This window comes from Panthera pardus, unplaced genomic scaffold, assembly GCF_024362965.1.
Source record: "Panthera pardus isolate Hobbes unplaced genomic scaffold, ASM2436296v1 HiC_scaffold_20, whole genome shotgun sequence".
In the NCBI taxonomy this organism is placed as follows: Eukaryota; Metazoa; Chordata; class Mammalia; order Carnivora; family Felidae; genus Panthera; species Panthera pardus.
In genome coordinates this window covers 56,746,723-56,759,465 of record NW_026526766.1, presented here as the reverse complement: position 1 = coordinate 56,759,465, position 12,743 = coordinate 56,746,723, and the positions used below count along the sequence as shown (strand labels likewise).

General features: G+C 38.1%; 1 protein-coding gene across 8 annotated transcripts in view; it reads right to left on the bottom strand.

Moving 5' to 3' along the window:
• Positions 1 to 12,743, bottom strand: part of UNC13B (unc-13 homolog B) — a 252,575-nt gene that overhangs the window by 99,485 nt on the left and 140,347 nt on the right. For 5 of the 8 annotated variants that reach the window (XM_053908073.1, XM_053908071.1, XM_053908072.1 and 2 more), the window contains 2 exons: positions 5,144 to 5,179; positions 873 to 1,107 (listed from right to left, as the gene is read on the bottom strand). In XM_053908073.1, the coding sequence (XP_053764048.1) occupies positions 873 to 1,107; positions 5,144 to 5,179 (271 nt within the window). The remainder of the gene's footprint in view (positions 1 to 872; positions 1,108 to 5,143; positions 5,180 to 12,743) is intronic. The other 3 variants (XM_053908079.1, XM_053908076.1, XM_053908078.1) reach the window with 1 other exon arrangement.

Below are 12,743 nucleotides of genomic sequence, written 5' to 3'. Positions count from 1 at the left end.
TGCTCAAGTACTTCCTGGTAAAGTAACATGGTATCTGCAATTAATTTCAAATAGTTCAGAAAAACAAATGCATGCACATATGAATATACATTAGAGAGAATGAAATAAAAAGTAAATGTAGCATAATGTTAACACAATTGATGAATCTAGATAACACAAATATGGATGTTGACTGTATTTGTCCAAATGTTGTTAGCATTTTTTTTAAGTTGGGGGAAGGAGGGGGAGCATATACATATATATTTGTTTTTATACTCAAAAATATATGATAATAGTCTATGGAAGGGTACATAAGAAACAAACAAGGGTGGTGTGAGAACTAGAAGACAGGAAGGGGATGGGGTAGAGAAGGACAGGTGCAAGTGGGAGATTCTTCATTATATGCGTTATTGTACCTTAACATTTTTTAACCATGTTTTGTGTATTTAAAATTTTTCTAAAGTTCCAGCAAAAGTACTGAATCTGCTATGAAGAGATCATCTAAAGTTCCAGGGAAATATTTAGGTAGGAAGGATTATCCAAACATTTAACATCTGTGATTTTCTTTTTTTAATCTTGGTGAAAAGTATATCAGAATCACTGGGCTGGGCACAGGCATGGGCTGGTTTTCAATCATCCACCCTAAGTGAGCATGCTCCCACCAGGTGAGAGTCACTGATCATAAAGAGAAATATTTATAACAGAAATGTCTAAATGGGGATGTATAAAAGAGAAAAAAAAAAAGACTGATAATCTGTACAGAATGGCTGGAGCTTGGCCTTTCAGATTGCTATATTTGCACTACCACCTCAAGTTAAAGCATCAAAATATTGTCAGTTGTATCTTGGAAACTACACATGAGGAAAAGAAAGTGCTTTGTTTCTAATACCCACCTGAGGGCCCTCCGCTCTGGATAATCAAGATCATAACTTTGCATAGAGTCATTGCAAGAATCCCGGGAACTGCCCTGAAGTAGCAGCTGCTGTGGCAATCGCACAGGCACAGGAAACTGGTGCACAGAAGCATTGGGCTGGGAAGTCGTATGGTAAGGAGGTGGGATGCTATTGCTGGTCTCACTGCGATAGTCACTATCTCGGTCATCAACGGCACTATCAGGATCTTCAAAAGCTGTGAAAGAAGCACAGTCAAAGCATTCCAGCTTTATTTAGTTCTTCAGAATTTTCTTTTGCTTCTATCCTAAGTAGCCACAAGCCTGGACCTTGAGGACAAGAACACATGAGCCAAGTGACTTCAATGCCATATGGAAAACTGTTTCAATTAATACTCACAAGTTTCTTTCCTTATGAGACAAGACACTTGTTTTCATTTTAGTGCTCATTCTCAAGAGGAGTTCCAAGTTGCATTTTCCCAGTGCAGAATTCTCTGGAATTCTGACTCTCTAGCTATCATAACTCTAGTAAAAATTTGTTTCTAAATGTCATAGATTCTAGTATTTTACTGTTATAAAAATGGGCAAAAGAGAAATTCTCATTTGAAGTTGGCTTGCTGCTTTCAGACTTTAAAAACAGATGGCTAAACCCAATAAGCAGGTCCAACTTCAGAAGCTGGTCAGGTAATGAGGAAAGTCAAGGCCAAGGTTCAGCAATCAAACCAAAAGCTTGACTAAGAATAGCAGCAGTTTGTTTTTTTTTTTAAGTACTATGCCAACTTTTAAATTTTTTTTAAGTAAGCTCTACACCCATTGTGGAGCTTGAACTCATGACCCCCAATCAAGAGTCACATGCTTTACTGACTGAGTCAGCCAGGCACTCCAGAACAGTCTCACTGTCTTGCTGCAACAACAGGTTTTTCTAACTACTCCTATCAAGCACCTACATCCTGGGGCTCAGAATTTCCATCTGAAGCCTGGGCTAAAGAGGAAAACATAAGCACTGGCAATGGAATCTTGCTGACAATGCAGCCAAGTTTATCTAACAACAGTGTCTATAATTTCATAAAATTATTTCTGCTTTTCAGGCCAGCACCTGACAAGCTAGTTTTATTCTTGATGTTAGCTAAAATGACCGCAGTTACAAATCCTGCTCCAAGCATGATCCCATATGTCTTGTCTTGCCAATTTCCTATTTGGCACAGTGAGGAAAAGGAATTATTTATCATCCTAAAATGGAGATGGACTCCTCATATTAGTAATTAAAAAAAAAATCTTGGTAGTTACGTGGGCAGTGAAAACCTTCTGAAGACCATAAGATTGGGCTTTCACAATCGCTCATGTAGGAGATAAAAACCTGCATCCATGCAGTGGAAATGGAAAAGAGTTAAGGAACTGGAAAAAAAAATCCAGAGTGAAGTGATAAAACCAGGGGACAAATAGAAGGTAACAGGGAAATCACACCTTGGCTTGCACACTAGGACTACATGGTAGATAGTAATTCCACTAAAAGAGACAAGAGAGCTAAAACATGTGGGTTTTACAACCAATGAAGAAAATTTGAACACTGGATTCCAGACAACATTTGTGGGTACAGCTCAGAGTAGGGGTAGAAGATCTCATGAGCTTTTTCCCTTTTGAATTTAAGGCAACATATGAGCATAAGAAAAGGAGAGTAATCATTACCTCAGGAGAAAAAAATCAACATGAAAAAGAGGCTAACTTCAAAAATGGCCAGGAAGGGTACTAGTCAAACCATAGGGGATACAAAGCATTCTGCTCAGAAAACATTCTGATCACACATTAGAAAAAAGAGACTTTTAGGGGTATTGGTTTCAGATCTTGATACATTTGTTGTTCTGAACACTAGAGAGAAAGGATCAAGGGACAAAAACCAGTATGTCTTTCAGACTTCATGCTTTCTGAACCTACAGATGGATTTTTCATGCATACAGATGGGAGGACAGGGGCAAAAAAGCAGACAAAGCCGAAAAGCCTACTTAAACTCCAGTAGGAAAAGTATCAACACAGAGAACCAAAGAGGGAGCAGTGATAGACAATCTTACTGATTATGGGGCCAGAATTAGGAGCCCATGATACAGAGTTAGAAACTACTTAGTTTTTCACTGCATCTGATCTATTACTCCTAAATAATGCTCTGCTTTTTTATTTTGCTAGGCTAACAGGAAGAATACTCTAAAACTTTCCTAAAGGCTGACATTTCTATACTGAAGAAATAAAGGCGGGGCACCTGGGCGGCTCAGTTGGTTGAACATCCGCCTCTTGATTTTGGCTCAGGTCAAGATCTCAGTTTGTGAGATCAAGCCCCGAGCTGAGCTCTGCTTTGATGGTGCAGAGCCTGTTTAGGATTCTCTCCCTCTGTCTCTGCCCCTCCCCTGCTTGTGCGCTCGCTCTCTCTCTCTCTCTCAAAATAAATAAACTCAAAAAAATAAAGGGCAAATATTAAGAAACAAAATGTTTCTAGAAAGAAGAGGTTAGAAGTAGAAGAGAATATGAAAAGTAGGAGGGGACAGGAGAAAGGAAATACAAAAAAGTGAGGAGAGACAACAGAGAGAAATAGAAAAAAAGGTAGATGAGAGCAAAGACTAGCTTTTCTCCCTGGACACCATCCTCAATCTCCCTAGAAAGTAAACCTCCTGGCACCACCAAGGCTGATTAGAAACTAAAAAGGGAAATTAAGGAAAAAGCTTGAATAAAAGAATTGTGCTTTCAGTGTGGCAGTGGTGATCTCTTACTGGCTCTACTCTCTCCTCCACAACACCACTGCAGCTAAAACAGAAAACTCTTGGTTTCACTGAGAAAGAGAACCTATATGCAGGTTTGGTTACTCAGCTTAAGGAGGACTTGTGAGCTCGTATGAAGGCAAAAATAGAAAAGGCTGGGAAAATTAATTCATTCAAGTATTTATTGAGTGCCTATAAGTACAATGGTAAACAACACAGAAGATTCAGAGTGTAGAGTCAGCCTAATAGGAAACAGAAAATATTGATACAAATACAAGAAACTAACAATCTTGAAAACAGTACAAACCCGATGCTGTATCAGTTGAAGGTAAGGTCACTTCCTGTTAGTGTGAGCAGGGAAAAGTTTTATGGAGGAGAGGATTGTGAAAGACTGGCAGGTTTTCAACAGGTTAAGTTTGGAGGGAAATACCTCCTAGAATCTGGATAAAAATAATGCCATGTGTAAAGGCCCAATAGTGAGAAAGCCTATATATAATTTTGAAAAACACTTGGTAGTTCATTTGGCAGGTACATAAAAGGACATGGAAAGAAATGATAGAAAATGAACCTGGGGAAAGTAATCTAAGCTGGGTCAAAAATGGGCCTCTGGTACAGAGTAGGCACTCAAACAGTACTGAATGAAATACTGAACAATGAGGCTTTCTGGTATGTGGTGTTCCTGGATTGAATCCCTGTCTTTAAACCCAGAGTACAGATAGAACTTTATCAGCTTGAGAAAAAAGGAGAGAGAAATCAAACGATTTTTTTTTAAGGCTTACTTTTTTCTACTTGAAAACCTTAAGTTAGCTCTCTCAGGCTACCTTTGAGCAGCATTTCTGTAATGGAAATACTCAGGATTCAAATGACAGAAAGTACATATTCATGAGAAATCCCAGGGAGAACAAAATTTGGCCCCTCTTAGCACCTACTGGATATCTAAGCACTGGTACTCAACCAAACCCCCTGTAAGATGGATAACACAGCCAGTAATGTTAGCCAGAGGCTGTGTATCTTGCTGGAAAGAACTGACTGCCCACTCTCAAAGCTCTAGAATGAAGCTGGCTTCCAGCCTAGCTGGGCTGCTTCAAGGAGAGTCAAACCAGGTCCTCAGTCTCTTGTTCACAAAAATAAACTTCCAGAATGAACTTTCTTCTAGTCACTGCACTCCTTAGCCAAGAGATCAAAGGAGAGGGTTTCCTATACTAGGAGCTGATGGTATTACTTACCTCTGGGAAGGAAAAATCAAGAGATACTGCTAAGATTATAACTGGGACTTTGGTTTGAAATTTCTCTCTGTCTCCCTCCTTCCCTCCCTTCAAAAACCCCAGCCTGAAAGGATATGCCATTCCATTGCAAGTAATGGTCTCTTGAGATTTAAGTAGGAGAGAAGGGGGGGATGGAATTATATATGCTTATATGCATGAATATCCTGCTTCATAGTTCAGAGGGAGTGTGTTAAAGGCTAAAATAAAAAAAAAATTTTTAAGGATAAAATCAAGAAAATTAATAAGGAATTCAATTTCTTACGTACTCTGCTGCTCTCCCCAGCCCAAATAGGTCCAGTGACCTAAGAAAACCGCAAATGGTAGCAAAAAAGAAGAGTGACAGAGACAATTTTAGGAATAATTCAAAGATCATTTCCCCAACCCATCAATCATTATACACCTTACCTTGCTTGAGCCTGCCCTACTTGTGTTCCATTAATTTCACATAACATGTAGACAGGCTTCTGCCTTCTATCAAGCATGAGACAAATCTACAAAGTACCCTTGCTCTCTATAATTTACCATACAGAATAACAAAAAACAGCTTCTACATTCTTCGTTTAAAAAAGTTTTATTTATTTAAATAATCTCTACACCCAACATGGAGATCAAACTCATGACCCTGGGATCAAAAGTCACATGCTCCTCTGACTGAGCCAGCCAGGCATCCCTGCTTCTACACTATTTTAAACCTCCTTCTGGCCTAGGTCTCAGAACATCATCATTTAGGAGCATATATAACCTTCCTTATTCAAAATGACAAAAATTCAACCTGTCTCTAAGAAATCCTTCCTTGTCTTGATGTTTGCCAAATCTGAGACCACCACAGTATATCCCTGAGAATCTCAGACCTAACACAGTGGAAGAGAGTGATTCCCTTGTCTGGGAGCAATGATGTCTAATTTTGATGCTCTTTAAAAGGCCAAAGAATGGCATTAACCTCTAATCTTCCAAAATGTAATAAAACACTGTAGCCCTTTGGGTGCTCAGAGAGAGCCACTTTTTTTCTCAACTGCCTATAGAATTTAATAAAATCCATTAAAACACAAGAGCTTTGAATGACAAGAGAAAACTGAACATTTTCTATTCATTTTTCAGAATAAAAAAAATTCAATGTTAATTACATTTAAATCCTATTTCACACTCAAAATTGAATTTGAGGCAACTAATGTGATGCATGTGTGTGCATGAGCACACAATCACTAAAAATAGGCCTTTATCCCAAGAAACAAGGAGTAATTTAGCTTCATAATTAAGAATATGAGTACTCAGGCCAAAACTAAGTTCTTTTAAGCTCTGCCACTACTGGCTATATGGCCTTGAAGAAGTTATTACAGACATTTCCTCCAGGTAATATGAGAATAGTATAAGTCTTGTTGGTTACTGAAAGATTATAAGAGAAAATCCACGTAAAGTACCTAGCACAGGTCCCTGGAACAGGGCAAGCAATGGGCATTTCTTGTTGTTTTGTCATGTTGCCAAGTTTTTGCTTGCCTTATAAGTTCCTAATAAAAGCAGGAGGGTCCACACACTGACAACCCTAATATCTGCTGAGGGACTGTCAACGTCTGGGTTAGAAAGTCCTCAGAGTTCTAAAGGTGCAGTTCCCTTGAAAATTTGCGGTTAAGACTCAAAATTCTGGAAGCACTGAATGACGTCAAAACAGGATGGTTTCATTACCTGAGCCAACTCGCAATCCTGGGCATATGGGACTACTACTAATCAGTCACAGTCTACTTAATTTAACTATACACTGAGAGTCAGTTTTCTTCCTATACTTACTTTCTTCCCACTACCTCCATCTCTTCTTTTCACCCCTCAAAAAGGATACGTTGGTTTACTGTGACATTTTTTGTTTTAATAATTTACTTACACTCTAAACACAGGGAAAGAAGGGGTCTAAAAGAAAATTCTTCCACGCTGTACCACTGTTGCCATAACAACTGTGAATAATTACCTTGCTTCTTTAAAAAAAAAAAAAATTTGAAAAATCATCACAGAACTTCAGAACATGCCTATCACCCTAGATTGCTCCAAGCAAGTGACAATGCTATTTCTCCTGAAACTCTGGACCCAAAGAAGCCTCTCATTGAAGGACACTGCCTCATCCTTGAATGTACCACAGCACTGCATAGCAGTTTCCTGGACACAGTAGGTACTCAATAAATGTCTATTATATGACTAAACCAAATGAATGATTTGATGCCATCTACAAGGTCCAACCCTAAGCCATGAAAATAAGTTATGCTCTCTGACCAACTAGTTCCCTATTGTCACTTGAGAGTGGTACCATTATAAGAGAAACAACACCAGTTTAAGTGAGCAAGTTTCCTTCCCCACTCCAAAAATGCACTAAAACATCTCACTAGCCAGTAGAACAATACTGAGGATTGTTAGGTTTTGCTAGGCATAAGTACCAATAAAGGGGGTAAGGGATTATTCCAGGAAATGGAAATTATACATGCAAAAGTATATTCGGTGAACCTGAAAACAGTTCTAGCATATCTGAATGGGAGGCTACAGGGTTATAAAAGAACCTAATCAAAGGAGGTCCCAGGTAATATTTAGAAATTTAATAATGTTAGGAAATTGGAAGTATCTGGAGGTTAATGCAGAGCTGTCACAGCCTTTTTCTTTTTTCAATTCCAGTACAGTTAACATTCAGTGTTATATTGGTTTCAGGGGTACAATATAGTGATTCAACAATTCTATACATTACTCAGTGCTCATCATGGTAAGTATACTCTTAATCCTCTTCACCTATTTCTCCTGCCCCCTCACCCTGTTCCCCTCTGGTAATCTGTTCTCTACGGTTGACAGTCTGTTTTCCAGTTTGTCTCTTTATGTTTCCTTTGTTCATTTGCTTGTTTCTTAAATTCCACATAAGAATGAAATAATATGGTATTAAGCACGGGAGAGACAGAATCAGATTGTCATTTTAGAAAGAGAGTGGTGGTGGTGCAGTATGGCCAAAAGTTTGTAGGGTAGGTGGACTGGAGACTGGTGTCAGGAAGGCTGGTAAGGAAGCTACTATACTGGCCTGATGATGGCTTAAACTAGGAAAGTGGCAGAGGGAGTGGAGAGAGTGGGTACATTTGTGACATAAAATATATCGGGTTTAATAAGTATTGAATGTGGGAAGTGAGGAGAGTAAAACCTAAATAATACCGCCCAGCTTTTTAGCTTGAGCTACTGGGTGGGTATGGCATCATTCATTAAGAAGAGAAATACAAGAGAGGGGCAAGTTGAAGGAGATGATGAATTCAGTGTTAGATTATTGGCTTTGAGGTATTTATGTGCTATCTCAAATGAATATGTCTGGGAGACAGATGGATACATGGTTGTGGAGCTGAGGAAAGATATGTGGAGTTGTAAGCTTTCAGAATACAAACTGCCACGAAAACAGATTTTTCTGCTTTGTTCCTTGCTGTACCCTTAGTGCCTGGCACAAAATAGCAGCTCAATAGGTGTAAATCATGTATAAAAATTAAAATGTCAGTATATAAGAACAATGAGGCAGAATGCAGGATAACGGGGGGGAGGCTGTACAAAGGGGTGAGGGGAACCTACAGAACAGCCACGTTTGAAAAGCAGACAAAGAAGGGAAGGGAAGAAACAAAGAACAAAACAAAGTGTTGGTGACGCTGTGAAGACACTGGCATTCTCATACATGGTTGGCAAGAATGCAAAGTGGTAGGTCACTTTGGAAAATCTTGGCATTTCTTACTAAGTTATATACATACCATAAAACCCAGCAACCCTCTCATATGTATTCACCCAAAAAAAATAAAAACATGTTCACGTAAAACCCTATACATGAATGTTCACAGTTGCCTAATTCATTTTCACTAATAACTATAAAATATCCATTTGATAAATAAATCACGGTATATCCATATAATTGAGTATTATTCAGGAATAAAAAGGCATGAACAGAAACACACAGATGGATCTCTAATGCAGTATGATAACTGAAACAAAAAAACCAAAAGACAAAAAAAGCTACATACTACATTATTCTTATATAATTTTCTGGAAAAGGCAATACAACAAGGGCAGAAAACAAATGAGGTTTTGCATGGGCCAGGAGTGGAAGTGGTTGACTACCAAAGGGGTTTAGAAAACTTTTAGGGTTGATGGAACTGCTTTATATCTTAACTATGGTTATGGTTATAAGACTGTATGTGCTTGTGTTTTGACAAACATAGTACTGGACACTATGAGGGAGATTTTTACTCTATGTAAATTATACCTTAATAAAACTGACTTTAAAAAAACAAAAAGGAAGAGTCCATGAAGGAGGGTGTGAAGAAGACAGAGAGGAAGAAAACCAGGGCCTTATCATCTCTGAATCAGAAAAAAAAAACAAAAACAAAAGCAAGGTTTCAAGAAAGCAGGGATCAATAAGTGTTAAGTGCTACAGGAGAGTCAAAAAAAAAAAAAAAAAAAGAAAGAAAGAAAGAAAGAAAGAAAGGAACTGAAAAAGGCCTACTGGATTTAGAAATAAAGAAGTTACTAAAAACTTTAATAGAAATGTCAATGAGTGAAGTATAGACTGGAGTATAGACTGTTTAGAAGAAAATGGAAGCACATACAATGGAATAAGGAGACATCAAGAGATTCCACAATTCATACAGTAAAACACTGAATGTGAGCATGGTGGAAGATACTGCTTATCACAGGATGCAAAAAAGGAAGCGAGCAGGGAACAGACAGTGGCCAAATGTGTTACAGAAAAAACTAAGTACACTAAGAGCCTCTTCTAAAACCAGCAACATTCTCAAATTGGGCATTCACACATAACAAATGTGTGCCAAACTGACAATTTTAATGAGCATGCTAATGTTTCCCACCTCCCTAGAGCCTTAAACCTCTTCAGTTCACATACTTAACACGTGAATAACCAATTACCCTGCAGTTCAGTGGCTCCTGATGCTAAGAGTTAGGCAGTCTGAGCCTCTATTGGCAATGACATTGTATTTATAATGTTATGAGCTCTGTGCAGATTAGCATTACCAAGTGTACCTCAAGCCCCAAACCACTGAACTCCTGGCACTTCCAAGCCAGAAACCACAAAACCATTCCAAAAATTCCTCTCTACTTTATCTCCCGTGTCCAGCCTGTTAATAAGCTTAATAGTTAATTCCACTCTGAGGTCTCCTTCTTACTGTCCCTTCTTCATAGTTTCTCAGTCCTTATCAAGGAATCCATTACCTCATGCCTGAATTATTGCAGATTATTGCTGGACTTGTGACCTTCTGATCTGTCCCATTCAATCAACCCAGCAGATGACAACTAGACTAATTTTCCTAAATCCAGTTTCTGATCACATCGTTACTGTTTTGATAATTTGTAACTGCTCACTATCTATAAAAGAGTATATTTATCTTCACGGCTTTTAAAGCCCTCTATGATCTGATACCAAATAAATATCAAATCTCACTGTCCACCACTCCCCCAAAACAAAGTCTTTGTTAACTGGCAAATAGGTATTGTCACAGTTCCTATGCTTGCCACACTTGGGAGATAAAGGAATGAGCCTGATTTCCCCTATTTGTCCCTCAACTTCTGAAGCCAGAATGTCCTTCGTTTCCACTCCTTGCTAATTTAATAGAATGGGTTTTGAGTTTTGGAACCAGATAAACCTAGGTTTAAAGCCATCACTTACTAACTGTGTGATCTTAGGCTGCTTAACTTCTCTGCCCTTCTATTCATCACCTATAAAAAATGAATAGTAATAACACCTCTCAAATTTGCATAAAAATTGAAAATTAAGTATGTAGCATTTAGCTCCATGTGCCAGACAAATGATAATTACTCAGTAAATGTTCCCTCTTCTCCCTTATTTAGTTGGTACCCATTCTTAAGTTCCACTTAAACAATTTTCCTTAAACGATGCTCAATTATTCTAATACAATGTCTCTATTATCAAAACAAAAACCATCTGCCTATTCCTGAAAAAGTTAAATACACATCTACCCATATGATCCAGCCATTCCACTTCTAGATATTTAACCAAGAAAAATTAAAACATATGATCATGAAAATGTTCATATTATTCACAATAACCAGAAACAACTCAAATGCCTAGCAATAGGTGAATCAATAACAAAATGTAGTATATCCATGATAGAATACTACTTAGTAATAAAAGGAAATGCATTACTGATACACTCAACAAGATGGATGAATTTCAAAAATTTTTTAAATGTTTTATTTTAGAGAAAGAGAGCACGTGCGCTTGCGCACGAGTGGAGGAGGGGCACAGAGAGAGAGAGAGGGAGAGAGAGATTCCCAAACAGGCTCTGCACTGACAGCAGTGAGCCTGATATGGGGCTCGAACTCACGAACAGTGAGATCATGACCCAAGCCAAAGTCAGATGCTCAGTCGCCTGAGTCACCCAGGTGCCCCTATAACACACTTAAAAAAAAGAAAAAGAAAAAGAAAAAGAAAGAACGAAAGAAGAAAGAAAGAAAGAAAGAAAGAAAGAAAGAAAGAAAGAAAGAAAGAAAGAAAGAAAGAAAGAAAGAAAGAAAGAAATTTGAGTCCTGTTATAAAACGCATTACCTAGATCCCACTCCCAGAAATTCTAATTCAAAATGCCGGAAGTGGCTTAAGAATCTGTATTTGTTGTTGTTTGAATCTGCCTTTTCAGTAAGAAGCTGGGGACTCTCATGCCACTGATTTTGAATTACAATTTGAAAAATAAAGCTATAGAATTTCCTATATGAAAAAGCCAGTCTCTCAGTCAAAAGCATAGTGCTCCTGCATGATGGAAGAAGGCAGCCAGACGGACTATCCTACTGAGCTCAAAAACCAGTTCAATGTGAGCATACATGTAAATGAGAAAATTCTAGCAGGTCCAGGACCCAATTAAAAATGAAATTAAAAATGAATCCTCTTTCATAGAAGGTGAAGTTTCTTTACTTATCCCTGTTGACTATGCAATGGCAATATACTCACAGGCTTCTTGTTCTGTTTATTTCATCTTGTTTCTAGTGGAAAACATTAGAAATCAGAAATAGTCACATTAAAAAAGTAAGGTCTATAGTTACCAAACAAAACAACCCCAGGCAACTGTTACATCACCAGTTAGTCCAGTGATGGTCAATTTTTCCATGACAATGAAATGACAGGATATTTGAGCCTCAGACTTCAAGTGAATAGTCATCTGTCTAGGCAATGACAGGACTCATCTACCAATTACTAAAATGTAGTAATTACCAGGTAACTCACAAAGGACAATAAAGTCAACCACTAGAAATTATTCCATTCTCCCTTTCAAGACAGTAGATTAGATAAGTACTATAGAACTTCCATTTCCATTGAAAACAGTAAAAAACTGTTAATAAAGAAAAGTACTTCAAACCTAACATAAGAGAATTTTAAAAAAAGAAGCCATTGACCAAACTTCTTTGTGAACATATGTATTAAAATACAAGCAAATCTAACCTGGCATTATAGTAAAAGAATAACTGGGGCACCTGGGTGGCTCAGTCAATTAAGTGTCCAACTTCAGCTCAGGTCATGATCTCACAGTTTGTGAGTTCGAGCCCCCCCTCCCCCTCTCCCCCCGCCCCGTCAGGTTCTGTGCTGACAGCTCAGAGCCCAGAGCCTGCTTCAGATTCTGTGTCTCCCTCTCTGTCTGCCCCTCCCCTGCTCACACTCTGTCTCTCTCTCAAGAATAAATAAACATTAAAAAAAAAATTATAGTAAAAGAATAACTTACCATAATCAACTAGGGCATATTATAGGAAAGGAAAGATGATTTATTAATAGAAATTGTTTAATGCATTCATCACATTGAACAGCTAGGTAATTCCTAGCCATTTTGAAATGTTCAACATCGACTCCTTATTTTTAAT